Consider the following 27,924-nt stretch of genomic DNA (forward strand, 5'->3'; position numbering starts at 1 on the left):
TTAGAATTCAATTAGAGAGCTCTACAATTCAATTCTTACTAGTAGCAATTACAATTCGAGAGCTCTACAAATGAATTTTTACTAGTCATATGTCTCCATTCATTTTTAATTACGGAGCTCTACAATTGAATTGTTACTAGTAAGAATTGAATAAGAGAGCTCTCTAATTGTAATTACTAGTAAGAATTGAATTGTAGAGCTCTCTAATTGTAATTACTAGTAAGAATTGAATTGTAGAGCTCTCTAATTGTAATTACTAGTAAGAATTGAATTGTAGAGCTCTCTAATTGAATTCTTACTAGTAAAAATGCAATTACGACGAGTAACGCTGGGTACAATTTAAGCTAAAACGGCTTGCCATAAAAGGTGAAATTTTGACCGGGAGTATTTCGGTAAGGAAGCTAAGTTAGGGCTCCAGACTCTGTGGTCCGTTAGTGTGGTCCGAGTTATGACCAAACTTGGTTCCCCGAGTTATGCCTGGTCAAAGATCCAAGTTACCATATCTTGGGAACAAAGCCAAGTCAAGTTCACTCCCGGCACATGGGGCCCACTGGGTGACCCCTCCATGCCCCGAGTCTGGAGCCCCAACACTGCTTGGGTCCCGAGTAATGCCTGGTCAAAGCTGGATAGGAAGTGGCGGTCTGAACCGTAGAAAATAGGATCCCTCTGGAACTTCTCCATGCCCGGAGTCTCGAGCCTTAACTGGGCTTGGCTCCCGAGTTATGCCAGGTTATACATAAGGGACTTAAGGACAAAACGAGCTGCATAAAATATGATTTTCTCTTTTTTAATTTGAGTTGAAAGTGGCCTTAAAGGGTACATGGGCACACTTGCCCTATATGGGTATTTATCTCACATATTATTTAGACAACTGGATGTTTCTCTACATGATGTTCTATATTTTTTTATGTTTTTTTATAATATCAAAGTGGACTGTATTTATTGCCAGTGATCAACAGAAAAATATATTTCTTTGTTAACCAAAGCAGATGTGAAGCATCTAGCATCCATTGTAAGTCCTATATTTCTGCAGTATTTCCTATATTTCTATAGGGCCTTTACGAAAACAGTAAAGTACGTGCGTATTACATGCCATAAAGTCTGTATCATATGCACGTGAAAACTGTGTATCATATGCATATAATATGCGTATAAATGGCACGATACATAGGCTAATATCCGTGGTATAGATACGCACTTTCATGAGATCGTTTCTACACAATTTAAAAATCTATTAAAATTAAAACCTTTATAGGTAGAAATAAAAGTTTATTTCTATGTGAAACTGGTAAAAATCATGGTTTGATTGATCTCTAGACCAAAGACTGTAACAGTTAGGTACTTTGATTTTATCATTTACTCACTCCAATACAGTAGGTGGCGGTATGCAGCTTTTACAGTGGTCAGCAACCCGCCAAAACACTAGAAGAAGAATCTTAAATATTTTGCGGCCACCGCTGAGATCAGATTACACTTCACCCAAGGGGGCAGGGATTTGTATTATTTTGAAGGTACCCCCGGACGCCGCCATTGGCTAACGGAACCCCACCTGCAGTTAGCATCCCATTGACTCCCATTCATTTTGGCGTCACTTTGACAGCGAATAACTTCACATCTGAGGCGTTTAAAGACTCCATTTGTCCATTATTTATTTCTAAAGAAACACGACAATGTATAAAATGCTCCATTACCTTGTAGCTTATGTTATGGCCCTGTAGAAGCAGTTTTTGTAAAAGTAGGCTAACGATTGCGTCACAGCCACGCGACTCTCTGTCGCACAGTAAGAAATTACCGTATGGACCGGAGGAGAAGCTCGCGCGCAATCGGGAGGACCTGGAGGCAAAATGACAAAGTAATTAATCAGAACACCTACTAAAAGTTTTTCCTGCTCCTCGCTCATGGACAGCTCCTACTCACGCTCTCCGTCTCTGCAAGTTTCGGAAGGGAATGATTCAGATTTCTCTTGGCACAGCTACTAGAAGACAGACGATTTGCTCACGTCACATCTACGTCGTCAAGCTCAGTTTGAGTGCGCAGTACGCTGGACCCCCAGGAAGTAAGAGTTTCTAATGGGCTTCACTTTGTCTCTGTTGAATCCAATGGGGTCGCTGTGTCCATTTCTTTTACTGTCTATGCACTTCACACACAGAGGAAAGCAGACAACACGCACTTTCTCCAGCTTCATATTTTTACCTCATATATAAGGTAACTTTTTAAAACAAAATATCATATTCAACTAACTATAATATTACCCTAGACGTTTAAAAAAAAATTCTAGCATGAATGATTTCTCAATAATACAAACCTGAATCACTGCAAACACCTATACTTTTATGTTTTCACTGGAAATAAAACAAACAAATGCTTTAAAGGATAAAATGCGCTTTGTTTGTGCTTATTTGTGAACGAATTTACCAAAAAAAAAAAAAAAAAACTTACATTGTAGTTTGTATCTATGAACATCAAAGATTCTTGAAACGCGATGATACCAAATGTGTTTGGATCTATTTTTTACAGTCTATGGTTTGGATTGATGTTTTTTCGTCCGTGAATGAATCATGAGACGAATCACTGTCACGTGAGGCGCTTTAGCGGGGGTTTCCTGCATTCAAAGACTGCGGGCTGCGAAAGAGAATATTATTTGCTAGACTTTAATGAATTAATTCGTCCTTCGCCGAACAATGGGGAGCGGAATGGCTTTCGTGAATGAAGATTTGCTGGACGACGAACGTGTCCTCAATCAAATGCCTAAATTGCAATAGGCTTTCATTTAACGATACTTGGTTACTCACGTAACCTCGGTTCTCTCTAGAGAGGGAACGAGTATTGCGTAAGGAACTTACGCTACGGGAAAAGTCATCTTTTCTCGAGATACTGAAGCCAAAAAATTATCCTTAATTTTTCATAATTTGTCAACGCAGTGCAGCAGGCGGCACAGCAGAGCTAGAGCGGGCAATACTGCGTGCTCATTGGCTGCCGCGCGGCAACTGCTTAAGCCTACCAGTGAGCCCCGCGTGACGTCACGCCCAATCAGGGCGCGCGTCACAGCCCACCAGAAGGGGCGGCGTCAGAGCGTATAAAAACAGGGCTCGGAGGCTTAATTCTCTGGTTTCTGTCGAATGAAGCGACATGAGCTCGAGGCGCAAGCACGGCAGGGAACGCAATACTCGTTCCCTCTCTAGAGAGAACCGAGGTTACGTGAGTAACCAAGTATCGTTCTCTTACGAGAGGTTCTCTCGTATTGCGTAAGGAACTTACGCTACGGGAACCCTTTGTCAACGCCGTGCGCGCCATGCATCCACACACAACTCCAGGGGGAGGGGACCCGGGGAGTGAAGAGTGGGGAGAGAGGTGGCCAGCAATGCGGGCCAACACATGTACATAAGCACCCATAGGGAGAAACAGAGCGGCGCAGCCGGTCTGTATATAAGAGCTTTCCCTGAAAGTGCGGCTCGACCAGAAGAGTCAAATCTAATATCCAGCCTGCGAAAGAGCAGGGCATGAACATGATTTTAGACTGCAAGAAGTTTAGCCTGCAGGGCGGGAACTTCCAGGTTATAAAACCTAACAAATGTAGACGGGGAGGCCCAGCCTGCTGCCGTACAAATGTCATAAATGGAAATCCCACTGGACCTGCCCACGATGAGGCAACGCCTCTGGTGGAATGAGCCCGTATGCCCAGAGGGCACTGCAGGTCTTTGGACGCGTATGCTGTCGCGATAGCATCCACTATCCATCTGGATAACGTCTGTTTCGAGGCGGCGAGACCCTTGGTGCGCCCACCAAACGAAACAAAGAGCTGCTCTGAGAGCCTGAAGGCTGCAGAGCGCGTAATATAAAGCCTTAACGCCCTGACAGGGCAAAGGAGGTTATTATCGACCTCGCTGGCTGCCGGCGGCAGGGCTGAGAGGGAGATAACCTGTGCTCTGAAAGGAGTACCCAACACTTTAGGGACATAGCCATGTCTGGGTTTGAGAATGACTAACGAGTTGTTAGGTCCAAACTCGAGACACGACGCGCTAACTGATAGCGCATGTAAGTCACCCATGCGTTTTACTGAGGCGAGGGCCAGCAGAAAAACGGTTTTGAAAGTGAGGTATTTGAGACCCACAGAGTCTAGCGGCTCGAAGGGAAAAGCTTTAAGGGCCTCCAGGACCAAAGACAGATCCCATATCGGAACCGAAGGTGGCCGCGGAGGGTTCAGCCTCCTGGCGCCTCGCAGGAAACGGGTAACGAGTTCGTTTCTTCCAAGTGCGCAGCCGTGCGCCGAGTCGGCGAACGCAGCAATCGCCGCAACATATACCTTGAGCGTGGAGGGGGACCTGCCCGCGTCCAAGAGCTCTTGGAGGAAGTTCAGAACCTGTGGAACCTCACAGGACTGAGAGTTCAAACTCTTCCCTGTACACCATTTATTAAACACTGACCATTTAGACGCATAGAGCCGCCTCGTCGAGGGGGCTCTGGACTGCGAGATCGTGTTAACTACCCCTTCTGGCAGATCAACGAATATTCGTTGATTACCCACGCATGCAGAGACCAGTGCTCTGGATGGGGATGCAGAATTGACCCTCGGGCTTGAGAGAGAAGGTCTCTCCTCACCGGAATCGGCCACGGGGCTGTGTCTGACATGTTCACCAGCTCCGGGAACCAGGGTTGGTTCTCCCAGTGCGGGGCTATGAGGAGCACTGCGCAGCGCGTTTCCCTGATCTTCGCTAATACCTGAGGCAGCATTGAGATCGGTGGGAAAGCGTACAACGGGACACTGGGCCAAGCCTGGGCCAGCGCGTCCTCGCTCTTCGAAAAGAACCTTTTGCACTGAGCGTTCTCGCTTGTGGCAAAAAGGTCCAATTTCGCTTCGCCGAAGCGGAGCCACAACGTCTGTATCGTCTGGCTGTGTAACGCCCATTCCCCTGGGGGAACATTGTCCCTGGACAGTTTGTCCGGGCCGTCGTTCAGGTGCCCGGGCACGTGCGCGGCTCTCAGCGAGCGCAGCGAGCCCTGAGCCCAGACCAAAAGGCGTTCTGTTAGAGCGCGCAGGGCTCTGGATCTGAGTCCGCCCTGGCGGTTCACGTAGGACACCACTGACATGTTGTCTGAGCGAACTAGCACGTGGTGTCCCCGCAAGTATGGGAGAAAATGCTTCAAAGCTTTCTCGACCGCTAACATCTCCAGACAGTTTATATGGAGGTTCCGCTCTGGGCCCGACCAGGGGCCGCAGATTGGTCTGCCCTCGTAAAGCGCTCCCCAACCCATGTTGGACGCGTCTGTCGAGACCACTTTGCGGTGTGAGATGGCTCCCATTGTCACTCCCTGACGGTACCATTCGGGCGCTAGCCAGGGCTGCAGGGCTGAGACACAGACCTGAGTTACGCTGACTCGAGCGCTGCCCGAAACCCACGCTCCGCGGGGTACTTTCGATTTCAGCCAGCATTGTAGCGGGCGCATACGAAGTAAACCCAGCCGTAGGACCGCTGCGGCTGATGCCATATGGCCTAACAGCCTTTGGAAACGTTTCAGAGGGAGGTATCTGCCCTTTTGGACGGATGCGGCGAGGTGTCGAACACAGCGCGCGCGCTGTTCTGACAGCCTGGCAGTCATCGCCACCGAGTCCAGTTCTATTCCTAGGAAGGAAATAGACTGACTGGGGATAAGTGAGCTTTTGTCCCAGTTCACCGAAAGACCCAGGCTTTCCAGATGACTGAGAAGCGCTATCTTGTGAGAGATGAGTTCCTCTTTTGACTGCGCTAGAATGAGCCAATCGTCCAGATAGTTCAGGATTCGCATGCCCTGTTTTCTCAGGGGAGCGAGAGCTGAATCCATGCACTTCGTAAATGTGCGGGGTGCTAGGGACAGGCCGAACGGCAGGACGGTATATTGATACACCTGGCCGTCGAAGGCGAATCTCAAGAATGGCCTGTGACGGGGTATAATCTGGATTTGAAAATACGCGTCTTTCAGATCGAGAGATATAAACCAGTCCCTCGGGCGAATTAGCGCGAGGATCTGCCTGGTCGTAAGCATTTTGAACGGCCGTCTCATGAGGGCTCTGTTCAAATGTCTCAGATCTAATATGGGTCTGAGCCCGCCGTCCTTCTTGGGCACGAGGAAATAACGGCTGTAAAAGCCCGCCTCGGTCAGAGAAGGAGGAACTCTCTCTATCGCCTTTTTTCGCAGCAGCTTCGCTATCTCTGCATGCAGCAGATGGGCTGCTTCTGCGTTCACTTTCGTTTCGGTCCGGGCTAGAAAGCGCGGAGGCCGACGACTGAACTGTAGCGAATAGCCCTGTATTACCGTGTCCAGCACCCATGTCGACACACCCGGAATAGCCTTCCATGCATTCGCACTCATAGCTAGGGGTCGAATGGCCTCTGAGTCCCATCCGTCGCATAGCGCGGGACGAGGAATCTGCAGTGGCGGGCGCGCGCTGCGCGCTGAGACAGTGCTGCGAGACGGGGACTCGCTGATAGCAGTGACCGGCCGAATTGCGCTGGGAGAGCGCGCGTGAGTGTTTACAGCAGAGTGTGAACGCGGGGGAGCGGGCACAGGACTCTTTATTAAAACACGGCCGGTGGCGGTGGCGATATCTGAACCCTGAATGTGTGAGACAGAGCGAGCAGTGTGTGGTTGTGAGCACTCGTGAGCGGGCACATTTCCTACACTTATCGCTCGAGCGGCAAGAGCGCGCTTTATGCGAGTGTGCTCTGTAGGGTACACAGGGGGATTTGTGCTTGTGTGTAGAAATGAACACTGGGTTGTGGGCATATTTACTACACTCATAACACTGTCGGCATGAGCCGAATGGCCAGATATTATGCTCATATTGTGATTTATCTGGGTCGCTGTAAAAACGGCGTTTGAGTGCAGGCGAGTGAGTCGACAGACTGGCTCGTTGGCTGCTGAAAACACTACTGCAGTAGCCTTTTTTAAGGGGACTGGCAGAGGAAGACAGATGAATTTTGACGGCGGCCCGGCCGCAGCGGGACCCGGCAGTCTTTTCCTCCCGACGAGTGCTAGGAGGACTTCGCAGGCTCGGACTTCAGCGAGACTCGAGGCCGAGGCCCTCGCGGGGGCGGCGGCCTGCGCTGGCTGGTTGAGCGGGACCTAGGGCGGCCGCGCTGGCGCTGCTGTGTGGTCGGAGGGCGGGAAGAGCGCTGGGCAGAGCTGCGTGCAGGAGGCTCTGTGCTAGAGCGGCCTGCAGCGGAGCTCGAGCGGCGAGGCAGGAAGAGGTTCATAGCCTGTGATGCCTTCTGCACCTCCGTAAACCGGTCCATGAGGCCACTCACTGCTGGTCCGAAGAGGCCGGTGGGGGAGAGCGGGGCGTTAAGGAAGACGGACCGCTCTGATTCTCCCATATCGGCTAGCGTCAGCCACAGGTGGCGCTCTGTGACGGTGAGCGAGGCCATTGAGCGACCGATAGCTTGTGCAGCTACCTTGGTAGCGCGGAGAGAGAGATCTGTCGCGCTGCGCAGGTCGGTCAAGGTGGTCTGGTCGGGGCCCTTCTCGTCCAGCTGGCGGAGGAGGTCGGCCTGAAGGACCTGAAGGACCGCCATCGTGTGCAGGGCTGAAGCGGCCTGTCCGTTAGCCGAGAAGGCGCGGTGGACGAACGCCGAAGTAGTCCTGCAGGCCTTGGACGGGAGGGCAGACTTTGAGCGCCATCTCGCGGATGGGGGGCAAAGGTGCGCTGCGACCTCCTGTTCGACCGGAGGGATGTTGTTGTATCCCTTCTCCGCGGCTCTGTCCACTCGGGAGAGAGTAGCTGAAGCTGAAGAGCGGAGCCTGGCCGAAACCGGAGCGTTCCACGCTTTGGAGAGTTCCTCGTGGAGCTCGGGCAGAAAAGGCGCTGGTCTGGACTAGAGCCCGACCGATATATCGGCAGGCCGATATTATCGGCCGATATTAGGCATTTTCCTAACTATCGGTATCGGCATTTATAACGGCCGATAAATTAATATTTAAAAAAATGCAGCGTGCAGTGATTTATGTAAGGATGGCGCTGCCAATAAAGCACCTAAAAGCTGTTACAAAGAACTGGCAAAAGTGGCAAAAAAATAACAGCCACGTCCGGTGTAGACACAGTGTTAAAGCTCATTCTGCTACGTTACAACATAAAGCAATATTCCAATAATTTATGTAATTATAACACTTTATATAGGGCCATTTTGCATTAAAAGTAGCCAGATGGAGACGCAACATGTTCAGAATTAATACACTTTTAGTAAACTACAGAACAGCGCGAGCGGGAAGCGGCGCACCTCACGCGGGCAGAGAACGCGTCCGAGAACGGACACTGTTAGTGATATAAAACGCACACACACAGGTCTGTTAAATTAAGCAATACTTTTAAGGTAGTCTAATATTTTTCTGACTAACAAAATTACTGACACAGTAAAGGGTAGATTTAAATAAAGAAAAACGAAATTTAAATAAAGAAAAATTAAATTTAAATAAAGAAATTAAACGAAATTTAAATAAAGAAAAACGAAATTTAAATAAAGAAAAACGAAATTTAAATAAAGAAAAACGAAATTTAAATAAAGAAATTAAACGAAATTTAAATAAAGAAAAACGAAATTTAAATAAAGAAAAACGAAATTTAAATAAAGAAATTAAACGACATTTAAATAAAGAAATTAAACGAAATTTAAATAAAGAAAAACGAAATTAAGTTAAATTAAAAAACGAGATTAATTTAGATTGATAATAACGGGTAAAAAGTCTAATACATTTTGTTTCTATTATTCTATTTTCCACAATGTCAAAGCAACACAGCTTAATCCAAAACACAAGCTCAGGCATGCACTTCGGTCCATACAAACTCCGCTGTTCTGCGCTCTTGCCAGAGAAGACTTGCGCGTCGGTTCTATTTCTGGCATGCACGCGTTTTCCGCGTGGCTCGAGCCGCTCCTGAGAGACGCGTGTCTCACGCAGGCAGTGTGCAAACTCCAACCTGTTAACATGGGAGCCGAAATAAAAACGGCCATGCCACGCAGTCAGTGTGTCGCCGGCCTTATTCAAGCGCGAATGAGAACCGTTTCGTGGGGGATCCCAGATGTGAAAAAAAAACAACAACAAATATTCGAATGTCAAATTTTCAAATCGAATACCAACCCACCGAACGAATATTCGGGTCCAGCCCTGTAGCCTAGTTTCACGTTTAGTACATTTTGCTTACTACTTATTTAAAATAGTATAAAACTACTGTACATATGTAATTATAAACGTTTTCATTATGATATTATTAATTTTACTTTACTAAAAAGATCTGAGTTCTTCCTCCACTAAATTAAGATTAACAATAGAAGAGTATTTATAATATAATATAAAATGCAATGCAAACTAGTTTGGTTACAGCTCAAATTCTCATTCTATCATTCACCCTGCCTCCATTGCATATCTTTGTCACACAAGTGTTTGATCACCACATTTGAGTGATCATTGCAAAACGTTTATATATTTATTCTGTTTATACTGTGTATTCTATATACAGTACCCATCAAAAGTTTGTACACACCAATTGGAAAGTGTGTCCAAACTTACTGTACTATAATACACATAAATAATATTGCTACTGTATTATAATATACACACAAATAATATCGGCCGATATATCGGTATCTGGCTTTTTTTTATCGGTATCGGCATCGGCGCCCAAAAATCCATATCGGTCGGGCTCTAGTCTGGACGCTGTAGACTGGCGGCGGTTGGGCAGGAAGCATCCATCGAGCCTGTTCGGTGGAGGCACCGCAGGCGGGGACCACTCGAGGCCTAAGCGCTCGACTGCCGTCGTGAGGAGGCGGAGAAGCTCGGCGTCCACACCGGTATGGGTCCTGCCAGACACTCTTGAAGACGAGGCGGAGCGGAGTGAACCGGACCACTCTTCGCTGTCTGACGCCAGAAGAGAGCAGCTGTCCAGAAGCGCGTCCACTTCCGCTTCATCCTCAGAGGCGACGGCATCGCGGGCCGTAGCCGGTGGCTGCGCGTCGGGAAGCGGGGGAGGCGAGGGAGAGAGCGAGGCTCGCGAGAGGTGCTCCGGCGAGGGCCTGGCTCGAATCTCCGGCTCCGGTGGTCTCTGCGAGCGGCGTTTCTTCTTACGCGGCCCGGAGACAGTTGGAGCGGGTTCTGCATTGAACAAGGCGAGTCGAGCCCGCAGGGTCGACATCGGCAGTTCCTCGCAGAATTCGCAGCCGCCCGAAGACAAGGCAACGGCTGCATGGTCACGTCCCAGGCAGAGAGCGCAGACCACGTGGCCATCTCTGTCGCTGAGCGGAGAGCGGCATGAACCGCATGAAACTCGAGGCATTTTGAAACAAACGCCTTTGCTCTTTTAGTGAGTGCTGCAAGAAAAACACACACAAAGCAAGCGAGAAAGGATATATCGCCGGATAGCTGAGCTGGCACGGCAGGCTGAAGGCGGTGAAGATTCGACCGGCTTCCTCAGGCTGTCCTAGGCTGGCTCGTTGCTGGTTTCGACGGCGACGGCTTCTCTCAGAGTGCAGCGATGCGAAGAGCTTCGCTGAAGAGACAGAAATCAGAGAATTAAGCCTCCGAGCCCTGTTTTTATACGCTCTGACGCCGCCCCTTCTGGCGGGCTGTGACGCACGAGGGCGCGCGCGCCCTGATTGGGCGTGACGTCACGCGGGGCTCACTGGTAGGCTTAAGCAGTTGCCGCGCGGCAGCCAATGAGCACGCAGTATTGCCCGCTCTAGCTCTGCTGTGCCGCCTGCTGCAGTCTATAAAGAATGACGTTTCGTGTGTAATAAAAGCTAATTATACTCCAAAACCTAGGCGCTACTCGCGGTAAACTCCGCCCTCACTTCCGGTTCTGGCGCTGGGGTTCTGAAACTGGTGTTCTGAAACTGGTGGTGCTGCGAGTCTGCAGCTGGATACTATTGCCTGCTGCACTGCGTTGACAAATTATGAAAAATTAAGGATAATTTTTTGGCTTCAGTATCTCGAGAAAAGATGACTTTTCCCGTAGCGTAAGTTCCTTACGCAATACGAGAGAACCTCTCGTAAGAGAACTTCTGTTTTCAGAAATAGTGAGTGCAAACAGCCACTAATCCAGAGGTAGATTTGTCACATAATCTCCTCGCGTTGCTAATTCAGCAAGTAGTCCCGTTATCATCCCAGAAATAAAAAATCGCTTACAATCCACTTGTGTGAAAAATGTAGCCTATAAAATAGAATTTTTTCACACAACTGGATTATATGAAGATTTGTATTTACCAAATTATGTGAACTGTACACTATACATATTAAAGTAATGTTATGATAAGCTCAGTGTTGATTTTTAGTAATGGAATCATGTACATGTAAAGATAGATATTAAGAAGCTTAACTGTCCCACTTTACAAGTATTCACCCTATAAATTAGGCTATATATTTGAAAAAAGTTAAATATTCATAATTATTTTAATCAGGCCAATATATATTGGCCTCATTCTTGACTCCAATTCTTTACTCTGTCTAAAAGTAATGAAAATGAAGGTTTTCCTTATAAAGCCTTAATTTAAGTATTTATTATTTAAGATTTTATTCATTTAACTTTAAAAACTGCGAGTTTATTGTACAATTGATACTTTATGCAAGTGAATAGCTTTTGTTTCATCATAAATTCTAGTAGGCCTACTTTCGATTCCCTTTACTGTGGGCAGAGACTGAAGAGCAGGAAATTAGATCAAAGCGAGCGTGGAGTAGTAAGTAAGTAAGTAAGGTAAGTAAACTCTAGTAAATCTAGATTCTCTTTTAACTTGGACAAGGTAAGATTTCCATGTACAAACAATATCACTATTTTGAATATAACCTTGGAATGTCTCTGACTTCTTAAATTGGGACCTATTGACAAATGTTAAATCTGCTAGGCTGTAAATTTAACAATCTTGTGCATCATCTAGAAGTTTTATAAGAATCACTGTCATGGTCGTCTCCATTGTATTAATGTTACAGTATGAATTTGGTCCATCTTGTGTGTCGTCATAAGACAGCCCTGGCGCTCTTACACTATTACAACAAACCTGCGAAAATAAATTCAAATGCGCATTACTATATTATAAAGTTGTTATTATAATAAAAACTGCATTATATTTCATTTCAGTTGTTATTTTTAACCTTTAATAGTACCAGCTAGCAGGGCTATTTTCAGCATTACTTGAGAATTTCTTTCTTGAGAAAAATGAACATGTATCTACTGTACTATTTATCCAATTAAATCCATATTGTATCAAGATCGGAATCAAACCACAAGAATTGAATTTAATTGAAATTGTCAAATTTGTATCAAACAATAATTAAAGCAGTAGCCTGCCAGTCATTGTACCATGTAAACATGGTAACACGTTGTCCCTAAACTTAATAAACTTATGTTTAGTTAGGCTACCAAATGTTTTGACATCACAATAGCCTACTCTTATTGCGATGAAAGTTTTTCTCTTTTTTTTTTACATCTCCCCATCATTTCGGATAGCTGTATGCTATGCTACTATCTAAGCTAACTAAAAAAATACTAAGAACGATAAATGTTTAATTTCACAAGACCTCGGTTTAACATCTTATCCGAAGGATGGAAAATATAGCACTTAACACTACAGCTACTATGACATACAAAACACTTCTCTTGAACTAACTGAAATTAAGCCACTTGACTTAATATATTTTGAGTTTTGTACACTGTAAAACCTAAGACTGAAAGTTACTAAACTAAATGAGTACATTTAACTTATTTTTTTTAAAAAGTTAGTTTAACTTAATAAAATATGTGATATTAACTCAAAAACTGCAATGTATTAAGCAGAACTTAAACCGAATAAGTTATGAATAACCTATTTGTTATTTTAGCTTTTAAATTTTATTTTTCAAGAAATTACTTTTGTATAAGGAGATGAAATAAACACTTAAATACATACATTTAACATTTTCTGCTTCATTTGAAGCCTACATTTAGGTCTCTCTACGGCGTTCTCCCTCACGCACCGGAAAACCCCGCGTATTTATTTCAATCTGCCCATCCCCCACAGCTCAGCTCACACACGAAGTAACTCGGAGTCGGAACAGAATGGCGGCCATGGAGAGATTTAACAGGTAAGCACGGCAAAATGCTTCGTCCTCTTTAGAGCACTTGTACGTTTAACGTTGTATTGTCGTTACTCTTCATCTTAAGAAGACCGACTAGCTAAAGTAACGTAGGCTACTAACTACTGTAATAAGACTAAGTTATGCCATTTGTGTCACGTCACAGAAACGCCAAGCCAAAGCGACATTGCATTTAGCACTAACTTAGAGATTTTTTTTTAATCAGCGGCAGTAAGTTAGTTGTACTGTGAGTACACGACAGTTTTGTCACTGGAACAGTAATTTATATGTGTGTGCGTTTTGTCACATTTTTACAGAGCGTGTCCCGCGCAAATTTGGATATTTATCAGTGAGGACGAAACTGACTGACTCCACTAGTGCTAACGTTAACCGTCATTCACACGGCAAAAACTAAAGAAATAGGTAACGTTAATACAAGCTGACATACTCTTTAATTTATTATGTTGTGAGTAAACCACAGAAGTGGAAAATTAATATTTTTTGTGTTTTCTCATTTTAGCGTAAACAAACGTGTCCCGCGCAATTTTGGATATTGTGAGGAGACTAGCAGCTATAACGTTATCGTCCACCGACCGACATTTACCCGGCAAAAACTAAATAAAAAAGGTAATACAAGCTGACCTATTTCTTCATTTATAATGCTGTGAGTAAACTTAATTTTTTTCAGTGGAAGATTAATTAATTTCTGTGTGTTTTCTCACATTTTTGCTTAGACAAAAGTGTCCCGAGCCATTTTGGATCATCATCAGTGATTGAGACTACCATCCACCGCCCGTCATTCACATGGCAACAACTGCAGAAATAGGTAATACAAGCTGACTTATTCCTTTATTTATTATGCTGTGAGTAACGTAAACCAATTTTTTGACAGTGGAAAACTAATTAATATTTTGTGTTTTTTCTCACATTTTGTCATAGACAAATGTGTCCCTTGGGCAATTTTGGATATCGGTGAGGAGACTATCAACCACCGACCGTCATTCATACGAAAAAAAAAAAAGGTAATACAAGCTGACATATTTCCTCATTTATAATGATGAGTAAACTACAGTTTTGTCAGTGTAAGAGTAATTCATATTTTTGTGTTTTCTCACGTATTTGCATAGACAAACGTGTTCCGTGCAATTTAGGGTCTAGTGAGGAGACTGACTGACTGTCCTCCACATCGTCTGCCATTCACGTGGCAAAAATGAAAGAAAAAGGTACTACAAACTGACCTATTCTATTTATTATGCTGTGAGTAAATTATATTTTTGTCAGTGGAAAATGTATTAATTTTTTTTTTTTTTTTTTTTTCACAGTTCAAAATAGACAAACGTGTCCTGCGCATTTTTGGATCTATTTCAGTAAGAAGACTGACTGACTATCCTCCAGTGACTGTCATTCACATGGCAAAAACTAAAGAAAAAGGTAATTTCCCAGGGAAAGCAAGAACTGAGAACTGATAAGAATGTAAAATGTGCACCTTGAAATGCAATGTAAGTCATTTTGGATCTTGTCAAATCTAGTTGTACTGTCAATCTCAAAGCTCTTTTCCATTTTAGATGTGTTTGTGTGTTTTTATAGTGAAAACAAATGCTGCCGCTCAGTCTTTTTGCCACTTAGCCGACGGTGACGTCACGCATAACCTCTATTCTAGCATTTATGCTGTGAGTAAACCAGTTTTGTCAGTGGAAGATTAATGTTTTTTTTTGTTTGTTTGTTTATTCACAGTTCGCCAGACAGAAGTCATGTGCAGTTTTGTATTTTGGACAGTGAGGAGACTGACTGACCATCTTTCACAACATTCATCACTGAGAACCTTTTGTAAAATAAATTATTTTTCAATAAATACTATTAATAACTGCATCCTTTTCTTTGACCATTTCTTTATACCAGGGTTCCTCAAACTCGGTCCTGGAGGGCCACTGTCCTGCAGAGTTTAGCTCCAACACTGATCAAACACACCTGAGCAAGCTGATCAATGTCTTCAGGATCTCTAGAAACTCACAGCTAGGTGTGTTTGATCAGGGTTGGAGCTAAACTGTGCAGGACAGTGGCCCTCCAGGACCGAGTTTGAGGAACCCTGCTTTATACCAATGTTTTTCCTTTGTCTTATAAAACTTTATTAATTTGAGTTTAATCAACTTAAATCATTTACCGCAATCGGTTTCCTAAAACCATTTGAGTAGCTATATAGTTGTTATGACTTGATTAGATTTATTAAATGAACTCAAACCAGTTAGTTTAAATGGTTTAAATTACTTTAAAAGTTTAATGGAATGAACTTAAAATATTCAAGTTACATATACTCAAAATGAATGACTAAACGAACACTAAATTATGAGTGAATATGACTCAATATATATAAGTTCACAATACTCATATGTATTTATTTTAAAACTTAAATGGTTTGCCGCAATTAGTTTCCTTAATCGGTTTGAGTTGAGTTAACTTGTTGGGTTTTACAGTGTATTAATAGCTCAAAGTATATAAAGCGTAAACTGAAACTTCAACTGGATGGCTCTAAAACTGGCAACAATTAAAGGGTTAGTTCACCCAAAAATTAAAATTCTGTCAGTAATGACTCACCCTCATGTTGTTCCAACCCCGTAAGACCTTCGTTCATCTTCAGAACACAAATTAAGATATTTTTGATTAAATCTGAGCGCTGGATCACTACAGCTACTTTTCACTCTGACCGACAAAATGCTTGTTGTCTGCCACAGCTGATGTTTTTGCCTTTTCCATGCACTGTATTTTCTCAGTACATATTCATTCCCTCTCAGTGTTTGATTTGTTTTATAATATATAATAACTTTATTTTCATAGCACCTTTAAAGGAGCTTCTCAAATTGCTCTACAGTATAAGAAAATACAAGTCAAGTAATAAAATAAATCAAACAAGAGCATATTTGCTTTGCTGCACCCTGTTTGGTGTGATAGGACCATAACATTGCACTTACCTGTCCTTTTCATGATTTAAATCATGATAGATTTCCTCTGTCTAAATGAATCAAAGACTGAATTTATCCTCTTTGATGCCTCTAGTTCAACAAAGGCAGCTCCCGATTTTGCACCTCTGACCACCCACCTCAGTCTTGTAGTCAGGAATCTGAGAGTGATTTTGGACAGCAGTCTGAAGCTCGATAAACAGGTAGACTCTGTGATCAGGTCAAGTTTCTTCCAGCTTCGCCGGTTGGCCAAGGTCAAATCATTCCTCAGCTGTAGTGACCTCGAGAAAACAATTCACGCTTTTATTAGTTCACGCTTGGACTACTGCAATGCCCTCTACATTGGGTTAAATCAGGCCTCTCTGCACCGTCTACAGCTTGTGCAGAATGCAGCAGCCCGGCTTCTTACCAACACCCGTAAACATGACCATATCACTCCTGTCCTGTACTCTCTCCACTGGCTCCCGGTCAAGTTCAGAATACAGTTTAAGATCTTACTGTTTGTTTTCTGCTCCATCCATGGCCTTGCACCTCTCTATCTGTGTAACATGCTGACCCCTTACCAGCCCAGCAGAGCCCTGCGCTCCTCTGAACAACATCTGCTGGTGGTCCCACGGTCCAGGTGCAAAAAGTGGGGTGATCGCGCCTTTGCGGTAGCGGGGCCAAAACTCTGGAACGCTCTGCCCCTGGAATTACGCTCCATCATGGACCTGCCCCTGTTCAAGGCTAGGCTGAAGCACCATCTCTTTAGATCGGCCTTTGACACCTGATGGACAACTGATTAGCATAATGATTTTATAGATGTGTTGTATTTTATTTTATTGTATTGTTTTGTATTTCACTCATTTATTTTTCGCCTTTACTTTTGTCTCTGTCCAGCGCTTTGATCAACTTTGGTTGTTGTAAAGCGCTTTATAAATAAAAATTGATTGATTGATTGATAGAAAGAGTGGTAAGCCCATAAATTCACAGTTTTTCCCCCCCAGGAAATTATGGCTTGTTCATTGAAGACTGAAGTTGAAGAGGGACCCTTCAAAGATCTGCAGCAGGTAAGGTACCTTAAAGGGATACTCCACCCAAAAATGAAAATTCTCTCATCATTTACTCACCCCATGCAGTCCCATATGCATGACTTTTCTTTCTTCAAATGAACACAAATGAAGATTTTTAGAAAAATAATCCATCTCATTGAGACCATATAATAGTTAACGGGACCCCAAAAGTTACATAGAGTGAACAGTAATCCATACAACCCCCAGTGGATGAATCAATGTCTTTTGAATAAAAAATATAGGGGTGTGTGTGAGAAAATTCATATATTTTAAACTTTACTACTTTAAACGGTCACACTGCACTTTTCATTCCATTGACAATTTATAAGCATGTGGATGCGGGAGACATGGAAATGCAAGCTCATGCAAATTATTTTGATAATTTGAGTTTAAATATGAACTCTATCCTGCAAATTCATAAAAATTAAAGATATGTGACTGATAGAAGATTAACGTTTCACAGTTTGACCTCTTAGCTGCAAACTTGAAATCTGCAAGATTGCAGTGAAGTGCATGCCATTATTTTATGACCGAAGCAATGTCTGTAGAAATTTCACATGCTCAAAGTCTAGTGAGACCACAGTTTAAACCGGTACTTTCGGCCATCTGTCAACTCTGGGATAGATGGATTATTTTTCTAAAAATCTACATTTGTGTTCATATGAAGAAAGAAGGCATACATATGGGACGTAAGGTAAGTAAATGATGAGAGAATTTTCATTTTTGGGTGGAGTATCACATATATACTTATAATGAATCATCATTTCATGGCAAACATTTTTTCATTGGTATTCACTTGAATGTCTGTTTGAACATGATGGATTTTTTATCTGAATTTAACAGAGAGCAGAAGAGCAAAAACACAATTTCAGGTTTCGTTTCGACTCTCATTCTAAGGTAGTGTCTGTGCCATGTAATACATCCATGACTGTTCTTGATGCTCTTATTAAAAGAGACACTTTCAACATTAATAAGAATGTAAAGGACAGTGAGAAAGAAATGGTCATCCAGAGATCTGACGGCGCTGCTGTGAAAACAGATTTCCCCTGCAGTCTTGTTGACAAAGAAGAAATCTTAGAAATAACCTTCATCAAAAAGGAAAAAAAGGCTTCTACAGAGCAACAGACACATGAAGATTTTCCACTCCACAGACAGACAGACTTAATCACCTTTAAAATCAAAACAACAGGAGGGAAAAAAGTAAAACACATAATGAAGAACAATGAATTGGCAAACACAGCTGATTATGTTTGTGTTTATGCATTCAAAGAAGAGGATGTCGAAACTGCTCTTAAGCGTGATGGACGATTCATTGATAAAATATTCCAGAAACTCTGTGTCCTCTCTCAGGAGTATAAAGGTGAAGCAGAGAAGAGTCAAGGATCAATGTATGAAATGTCTGACCTTGCTGAGGATCTTAATCAGAAGACATTTCAGATAATTGCTACTGCTGACAGACGGCCTGAAACCCAAATGAAACTAACTAAAACCAGCAGTGTAACAAATTTACCTTCAGCTGCTGATTTAGAAAAAAATGACCTATGCCAGCATCCCACTAACACTGAACAAAAAACAATTCAAGAGAGAAAGACAAGATCCGCAGGTCCTTCAACTGAAGGGAATGCAACTCAGAATACTTCTGGAAATTCATTCTTTACTGACATTCAGAACATTCTGCAGACTGTATTGAAAGATGTATTGAATCAGCTACAATGGCAAAAGAACCCCAAGCTTCAAGAGTTATTGCAAAAAGAATATGATAAAGGTGTTGATGAGTGTTTCACTGTGGTGAACAAAGTGAGGCGAGTCATGGAGCTGTCTGACTCTGTGTGTGTGATAGTAATTGATGGTTTTGCCAGAGGAACCGGCTTCTTACTCTTTGACAGATTCATCCTCACTAATGCTCATGTTGTTGAGGACTTTGTTTATTCTCCACTGGAGGCTCCTCACACACATAAGCTTTCAGGGACTCTGACAGCTGTGTTCAATTATGAAGTTGTCGGATCTGAGACAATAAATCTCCAAGCAAAGAGTGACATTATTGCTTACAGATATGAAAAAGATGAGAAGCTCAGGTGCCATGATTATGCTCTTCTTGAATTGGAAGCTGCACCTGATAACTGCACTGAATTGCTCACTTGTTATAAGCATGGCCCCTCTCCTAACAGTGGTGGGATCTACATTGTGGGACACCCGGATTGTGGGATTAAAAAGATGGATCTCTGGGATTAATCATTGGGATTGAGAATCAACTACAGAGTATAAACAAACACAGATCTGAGAATGTGTCCTGTCCATATGTATCATGGCAATGTTGGCCAAATCTATACAAGAACCAGATAACTTATGACTCTTGTTTCTTTCATGGATCATCTGGCTCCCCGGTGTTTGATGCACACGGCAATCTGATTGGCATGCACACTGGTGGCACAAGATGGCAGCCGGTGCGGTCGCAGTTTTATGCAACTGATTCAATTTTACTTTCCATCCCCTATATTTTAACTCTATTTAAACCCGGACGGATCAAATCGTTTGTTTATGCATTAGGCCATTTTCTGTTTTGTTTAGGCGGAGTAAATTGTTATTTAAGTTACTTAATTTCCTCCTTATGTTGGCGATCGTTAACTGAACTCTTGAACGCACATGGAAACCAAGGATAGCACGATGAAACGCAAAGGAAAAAATAAGAATTCCATCTCCAAGTCGCTTACGGAAGAGATGGAATTAGATGTTCCTGTCGCTGCTACACACATCGAGGTAGACCATCAATATGACCAAAAAAATCCAGTTGTCACCCGGTCTGAAAGCCCAAAGCGAGCGTGGACCGAATGAGGTGAGAACAGAAACTCTGAAGTTAAGTCGTCACGTTTAGATTCTGACCAACACCATCTAAATTCCCTTTTTACTCGGACAAGGTAAGATTTCCAGGTATCCTTTAAAAGGACATTAATATTTGCAATGTAACCTTGGAATAAATCATGACTTCTTAAATTGGGATCCGGTGGCGGTCGGCGCGCGTTCATGGAGATAGATGCTGGCATATGACGTAGGACGTGGCGTAGGAAGCGTCGTGACGTAGAACGAACGCAGAGTTTTGTTTTGCTCTGCTCTCTGGCTGCGCTGTCACGCTCGTTCTACGTCACGACGCTTCTATCTCCATGAACGCGCGCCGACTGCCACCGGAAGCCAGTTATTTTCGTTTATAAAGTTTTAAATATGTATATTTTTACGACAAAACCGCACGGATTACCCTCAGAAGGCCTTCGTTTATCCCCCTGGAGCCGGATGGATTATTTTTGAGAAGGATGCATGCACATTTTCGAACGTGAATCAGCTGGACCCCATTGCTTCACATTATAACCACTGAAAGATCTAAGACATTTTCTAAAATAACTGAAAATGTGTTCGTCTGAAAAAAGATTGACATATGCATCTCGAACGGCTTGAGGGTGAGTAAATCATGGCTTAAATATCATTTTTGGGCGAACTATCCCTTTAACCATTTGTCTTACTGTGTGTGTCTTGCTTACGCCAGGTGCACAAACATGCATAAATTCTAGAAGAGAAACGAAATGCTTAAAACCACACAATGTCTTAGAAAGTTAATGAAAAAAAAGTAAAATATCAATTTTTCTACAACACCGGGCAGTGTACTACTCGGCTCAACATACTGTTTTTTGCCAACTATATTGTATGGAAGCCGGCATATTTGGACACAGCGTCTTTGTTTACTTGGAACACATTGATAAAACCATTCATTATGCTAAATCTGTTAATTCCTTAGGTTTTATGACTAAATGGTAATGATATTCTTATGGAAGACAGGAATGATATTCTTATAGAAGACACAATTTTTATAGAAATCATTGTTCTTTTGCAGCGTTTTAACTCTCATTGTAGAAAAAAAGAAATCAGAGGTGGAATGGTAACAAATCAATAATATTCCGTTTGAACTTTGAATATTCTGACTTGTCAATTACAGCAGATGTTTTTAAGTGTTCTGTATACTGCATTTTCTCGAAGTATATTTGTTTCCTCCATCATGAAGATGGTGGCAATTCAAGATGGTGGAAACCCTGTGGCGTGCAGTTACTTCAGAAAGAACAAAGAGACAATAATTAAACTAAGCTAAATTTTGTTTATATTGTAGATATTGTTTAATTACTCGAAAATGAGACACACAAAATGCCACTGAAGAAAAAAAACAAGTAATAAAGTTCTTTGAAAGTAAGAATATGAACATTCAGAGATAATGTGGTGGCCTGTCATACCCTTCCCCGAAGTAACAGCAGAGCAAAGCCTGCCATAGTTGTTTGGTTTGTGAATCGGAAACACAAAACCGAGTTACTGAGGCAAGCTAAGAAGTTGAAGGGCACAGCGGTGTATCTGAATGAACTTCTTACAAAGAAGAATGCCGATATTGCTAGATGCGCATGCATTCTGAGGAAACGGAACAAGATACAAGCTACATGGACAAGGAATTGCAAAGTGATGATACGGCTAAATGGAACATCTGAAGAAGCCAAAGTACTCAAAGAATATGACCAGTACGGATAAGTGAGGACAATCAGGAATATCCATGAAAAACGACAACTGTGGATTGTGTTACAAGTGAGGACTGTGTGGAGCAATATTAATATGGACTCATAGATCACCAAAATAAATGATGGGCATTGATAAGGATTTTTTGTTCCCATTCAGAGATATTGATGATGGGGAGTTTGTTAATATTCACTGTGTCTGACCACTTACAAACTAAATACTACATGAAAATTTTTAATTTTAAAACTTCCAATCACACAGATTATAATTCTGTTTGAGCTGTAATAAAATATCACTGATTTTGACTTATTACAGCAGATGTTTTTGAGTGTTTTATATACTGTATTTTCTCGAGGTAGATGTGTTTCCCTCTCAGGGTGAAAATTATTATTTTTTGCTTTGCGGCATCATACGTGCGTGGTGTGATAGGTCTGTAACGGTGCGTTTACCTGTCTTTTTCATGATTTAAATTATGGTAGAAAGATATAGACAATGCATTAATTTCACTGTTGTGGACATTTTCCCAGAAAACGACGGCTCATTCATTTAAGAAAGAAGTTGAAGAGGGACCCTCAAAAGATCTGAAGCTGGTAGATCACTTTCTGTATCACATATATGCATAATTAATCATTTATTACAAACATTTCTTCAGTGGAATTCACTTGAATGTAAATAGTTTTTTTTTCTCATTTAACAGGAAGCTGAAGAAAAAGAACACAAATTCCGGTTTCGTTTCAACTTTAGTTTAAAAGAGACATATTCAGTGTCAGGTAAAACATCCATGACTGTTCTTGAGGCTCTTAATACAAGACCAATTTTCAGGGATGAAAAAGACAAAAAGAACAACATACAGAAAGAAATACTCATTCAAAGATCCAATGGAAAAGTTCCTGGAGCTGCTGTGAAGACAGATTTCCCCTGCTGTCTTATTGAAGAAGATGAGATCTTAGATATAAACTTCATCCAAAAGGATAAAAATAGTACTACAAATCAACAAACCACTGCAGATCCGTCACTCCTCAGTAAAAGAGGTAAACCTGAAACATTAGTCAACTTTTTGGTTGAAAAAGAAGGAGGGCCAAAAGTGACATGTTTACTGACGAGTGAAGCTTTGAGGGAAAGTGTTCGTCATGTTTGTGTGTTTGCATTCAAAGGAGAGAAAGTCAAAACTGCTCTTAAACGTGATGGACGATTCAAGAAAGTCATTTTCAAGAAACACAGTGCACTTTCTGAGTCTGGTACAGAGACGAAACATGAATTTTCATCACCTGTAGACGATCTTGACAGAAAGACTTTACAGGTTGTTGTTATCAGTGACAACAATCAGCCAGAGAGTCAGGAGGATGCGACTCCTGTCCAAACTGAGCCTAATGAAGCTTCAGATGCTGATGCGGCAGAAAATGCCGGGCCAAGCCAGAATCACATCAACACTGAGCGAGAAAAACAACAAGATGGAAACACAACAAAGTCGACCAATCCTTCAACCAAGCGGTATGTAGTTAAACCCATCGACAAATCTGAAGAGATTCTGAAAATTCTGCGTGATCAGTATAAAGATTTACTGGAGACGTTAAAGCAGCGAGAGAACGAAAAGTCTGAGTTTCAGAATTTCTTTAGAGAAGAATATCATAAAAGTGTTGAGAATTTCTTGGAGGTGAAGAAAGTGAAGCAGCTCATGAGACTCTCTGACTCTGTGTGTCAGATTCGAGTCGGGAAGTCTAAAGAAGGAACCGGTTTCTTACTCTTTGGCAGATTCATTCTCACTAATGCTCATGTTATTGGAGAATATAACCCTTTCTCAAAGACATTCACTGCTGTATTTGGATATGAAGATTGGAAAGCAAAGAAGATCAAGAAAATAGGAGTTAAAAAAATCATAGCTTGCTATCATGGGAAAGATGACAGTGGTAGGCATCTCGACTATGCTCTTCTTGAATTGGATTCTATTGATAAAATTGCAAAGTATCCTAAATTGCTGAGTTATTACAGTCCAAACCCTCCTAAAAGAGGTCAGATCTGCATTGTGGGACATCCAGGAGAAGGGGTCAAGAAAATGGACCCCTGCTTCATCATTGAGAGAGAGAATCGAGTGGAGGCTGCAAATAAACATGCATCTGAGAATAAGCATTTATTGAATGTTATTAAGGAGGTGTACGAAAAACAGAAATGGGACTTTTCAGCATATGAAAACCAGATTACTTATGATTCTTGTTTCTTTCACGGATCTTCTGGTTCTCCAGTTTTTGATGTAGACTGCAATCTGATTGGCATCCACACTGGTGGCTATAAGTACAAAGAAGAAGAAACTAAAACTTGGAGCATTATGGAATACGGCTTTTCCATGCAGCCCATCCTAGAACACCTTGAAGCATACTGTAACAAACATGACTTGCATGAGATTGTCAAATACTTAGAAAAATACAGAAATAAAAGCAATGTATCTGTGGCTGCAGATCAACAGAATCCAACTGATGTTGAAATGGTTGATGCCGAAGAGCCCGGAGTGTCTTAAATGAATCTGTCCACAAGTCTGTCACATTTTTTTGGTTTCTTCCATTCTGAGAGACCTAAAAATCAGACTGAGATTTTTCAATGTCATTAAGGGGTTTCACTTTTCATAAAACCTTTAGAGATGATTGTGTTCAAAAGCAGAGGTTAAGCTGTTTCCATTATTTTTGACAAATGTAATGTCATGTATCTCATCTGCAGGTGTTTGTGTGTCTGACTTGTGCGAAGAGAGCAGGAAAAAGTGAATATTCTTAAATTTCGCAGAGACTAAAGATACAGTTGTAGTTCATTCTTTATTGTATTTTCTTTACATTGTTATTCATACATGTGTATTCATATATATATATATATATATATATATATATATATATATATATATGTATATGTTCATTAACATACTCATTTAACATAAATCTTTCACTCACACTATATATATATATATATATATATTATTTTTACTTTACATTTGTGTTGAGGATTTTATGCTGATTTTACATTGATTTATCTTAATGTTTTGCTTTTGTTGTAAGTGATCATGTTCAAGCATCACCATCAATCATCTCTGAATCACAAATACACCAAATTTTTCAATTTGACAGAATCACTGTAATAATAGACAAGAAAACACAGCTACAATCAAAATACAATTAAATAAAAGTATTTTAATGTAATAGTAAATACATTTAGAAACATTTAGGAAAATTTCAGCAGATCACTGCTCTTAATGATGAATTTATATGTAAATTACATTAAATAAAACCATTATTATACCAAATATAGCTTTAATGTTTATTTCACTTACATGTATTATTCCATTAGCATGTACCTTGTGTGAGTCATGTTGGTGTGTGGTGTTATTGAGTGTTAATCATGTTGAGAAGCTTCAAGGATCTTCAGTTTGATTGGTCAGGAAAATTCTGTGAATGTCCTATAGAAGACATGTAATCATAAACAATAAAAACTCTTTTGTTTTAGTGTAAATACAAACTTAATTTGTTTTTTTACATATTAAATTACAATAAATATCCAATTTTTCTGTCCTGTGTTGACTTATTTCCTATTGAAACTGGAAGTTTGCATGGAACAGGGAATAAAAGCACCAAAACTTTCTTAACAAATGTTTCAAATGGATGTTTAATGCAAGCAGAATTAAGGCCCGTTATACTCACAGTGAAGTTCTTTTTCGTTCTTCGCTTTGTGGAAAACAAAGTTCAAAATACGCAACCAGCATTTTTTTTTACTGTTAGCAAACTGCTGAGAGCGACGGTTAGAGGAATACGCTGCACGTTTTTGTCTCAATAACAAAATATACACAAAAAAATTTTAGAAAACAGCAAGAATTTTAATAAACCATAAGAAAAGCATCTGATCATATAGCAACATGGATATGTTTGCACAAGCTCTGCAATTCGGCACACTTTAAACAATAATTAGCTTAAAATCAAGCAGTTTTACCGTATTAAACATGAAAAACAATGTCAGTGTCTCGTTTCATCAGAAGTACAAAGAAGCTCTCCAGTGGGTTCATGTTTTCTAGAAAGTTCGCTTTGGCAAGTTGTTTCGAACTCCCACAACAAACTTTGTTTCAGCCTGATTTTGTAAGAAATTACATCACATCAGTTCGTTCTTCAATTTTGCTTGTAGTATATTGGGGACTTTAATACATTTAGTGCCTGGAATCTTCCATTTTGAGATAATTAATTAAAATAGCATTTTTATATATTAATTTGAACTGTATTTAGCTCTCACAACTAAGCTCTGTTGTATGTGTGTGAGATCACGTGTTTGTGTGTTATACTCACAGGAAGCAGGTACTGTGAGGATCCTTCAATTAGATCCTGCAGAAAGGGATGCTGGGAAAGTGTGGAGAAATCAACCTTTTCCTCACCCTTAAACCCAACTCCTTAAACACCTTCAGCAGCTCCTGAACACACGACAACACATTAAATACAGTCCTGTAGAGACTCAGGATCATCTGCTGATCTACAGAAACACAGATTATGTTGCTCTGCTTCAAAACTGAGTGAAAAACATTCCAGTGAACATCTACTGGACACACAAAGATTTCACAAAATAGCTCTACATTTATGAGAGTGACAAACACATGCACATTGTTGGCTATGGTTATAATTGTTAGCTATGTTTATGGATTTGCTTGCTATTTTAAATGTAAAAGTTTCTCATTTCTTTATATTTTGAATTAAAATAGTTCAAATGAAATGGGGTTTGAGTTGGGCTGATGGATCTTTATAGGTTTGGATCAGAGCTGTTATATTCTACCTCTCTGAATTCATCTCTGCTCCTGCGGTTCGGCTGGAATCGGTTCAGATGTGAAGAGACGTGATCGTCTCCACAACTCAGAACTCTGAGCACATCATCAACTGACACGCCCACTTCATCAAGCTCCTCCCCTCTCTCCTCCTCTTCATCAGGCTCCTCCCCTCTATCCTCTTCATCAGCCTCGACTCCAGCGCCCTCCATATACGGCACAGACTACAGCAGGAACAGTGGTTTGAACCAATACAAGAGTAAATAATGGATTATTTTTGCACATTACAGTAATAAAAAGTTTTGGCCAGTTCTCACTTTCTGGCGCCCCTTTAAGACTTTGTTTTAGGGTTAAAGGTGCAGTCTGTAAGAATGACAGCTAGTGGTCGAAATATGTACTGCAGTCCAGATTCTAAATATTGGAGATCGTTGTTTCCCCGCCCCTCCTCCTCAGATTTCACGCGGGTTGCCAGTTTGAGGACACGCAACTGGAACGAGCGCACTTGACAACGAAAGCTATGGATTCTTATACACTGTAAGTTGGTTTATCCGCGTTTTAATATGCTATCGTTCATAGAGATTTTTAGATGGATACAGAGGTTTTTTAGGTTGGGTAGAATCTGCGATCTCTGACCCAGTTTTTTTGCTGGCTGCAATCCACTGTGTTTCCTACCAACTGGCATCCCTGGGTGTCGAAATACTATTGGGTGAACTGACAGTGGGCGAGATCACACAGACCAGAACACACATTTCAAAGTAAAATAACTAGTATCTAGTATCTGTAGAAGTGTTTTTCAGAGAAACAAGTATGTGAACTCAGCAATAGTTTGTGTGTACCTGTGTGAGTGGGCCGGTGTGTTTGTACTGTAGTGCAGTGTGTGTCCGATCACGAGGCCCAGCGCTCTGATGAAGCCCTGAGCCGGTTCAGGATGGCAGCAGAAATACAGCAGCAAGCTCAGATAGTCCAGCATCAGCGAAGAAGAGTGTGAGCTCGCAAACAGACCGAAGAAAAACTACACACATAAAGAAAAACATATGCATGTTCATACGCAGATTATATGTTCAGAACATTTTTAGTTAACTATTACAGGCTTTCAAGGCCATCAATATTAATGCATTTACTGTATTCAGTGATGTTCAAACGGTTCGAAGCATTAAAGAGGTCAGTCAAATCACGAGGAATCAACTTTCAGAGCTTCAGAAATGTCCTCCTCAAAAAGGCCATTTATTGAAACTGTTCAGGAAAATTAACTCTTTCTGATCTTCAGCACCTCAGATGGACCCCAAGAGCTGAAGGCTATTTCAAGTATCTAACAGTTTGAGAGGCATGTCAATGCAGAGTGTTTAGTGAATTTTTCTAAATGTAAAAAATGCAAAAAAGGATAATAACAAGCATAAATATAATAATATTATGACCCCCTTTAAAGTTGACAAAACCCTTCATGTTGCATTACCTTCTTAAGGTTGGCTAGTCTGTCGTTGGGCAGAGGTTCAGTTGGGTCATCCGGGACAGGAACATCTCTTTCACTGGG

At 41.6% G+C, this 27,924-nt stretch overlaps 2 protein-coding genes and 1 long non-coding RNA gene across 3 annotated transcripts; all 3 read left to right on the top strand.

Annotated features, from left to right (window-relative positions):
• The first annotated feature begins 12,684 nt into the window (after nucleotides 1-12,684).
• On the top strand, nucleotides 12,685-14,937 carry LOC311083831. Its single transcript, XR_014606368.1, has 8 exons — nucleotides 12,685-13,077; nucleotides 13,386-13,491; nucleotides 13,589-13,695; nucleotides 13,803-13,894; nucleotides 14,008-14,090; nucleotides 14,196-14,291; nucleotides 14,391-14,499; nucleotides 14,803-14,937. It is a non-coding gene; the product is annotated as an uncharacterized lncRNA (long non-coding RNA).
• Nucleotides 14,938-17,012: 2,075 nt separating this feature from the next.
• LOC311083055 (serine protease FAM111A-like) lies at nucleotides 17,013-19,306 on the top strand (the record flags this gene model as incomplete). The annotated part of the gene is made up of 2 exons (XM_084114306.1): nucleotides 17,013-17,071; nucleotides 17,918-19,306. The coding sequence occupies exons 1-2, from the start codon at nucleotides 17,015-17,017 to the stop codon at nucleotides 19,304-19,306; spliced, it is 1,446 nt and encodes a 481-aa protein (XP_083970432.1). The 5' UTR covers nucleotides 17,013-17,014.
• A 3,091-nt stretch (nucleotides 19,307-22,397) lies between these two features.
• Nucleotides 22,398-24,128, top strand: LOC311083057 (serine protease FAM111A-like; the record flags this gene model as incomplete). The annotated part of the gene is made up of 1 exon (XM_084114308.1): nucleotides 22,398-24,128. One exon carries the CDS (start codon nucleotides 22,398-22,400, stop codon nucleotides 24,126-24,128), a length of 1,731 nt encoding a protein of 576 aa, XP_083970434.1.
• Nucleotides 24,129-27,924: the final 3,796 nt, after the last annotated feature.

Source organism: Abramis brama (genome assembly GCF_963993115.1).
Source record: "Abramis brama genome assembly, chromosome: 5".
NCBI lineage: Eukaryota > Metazoa > Chordata > Actinopteri > Cypriniformes > Leuciscidae > Abramis > Abramis brama.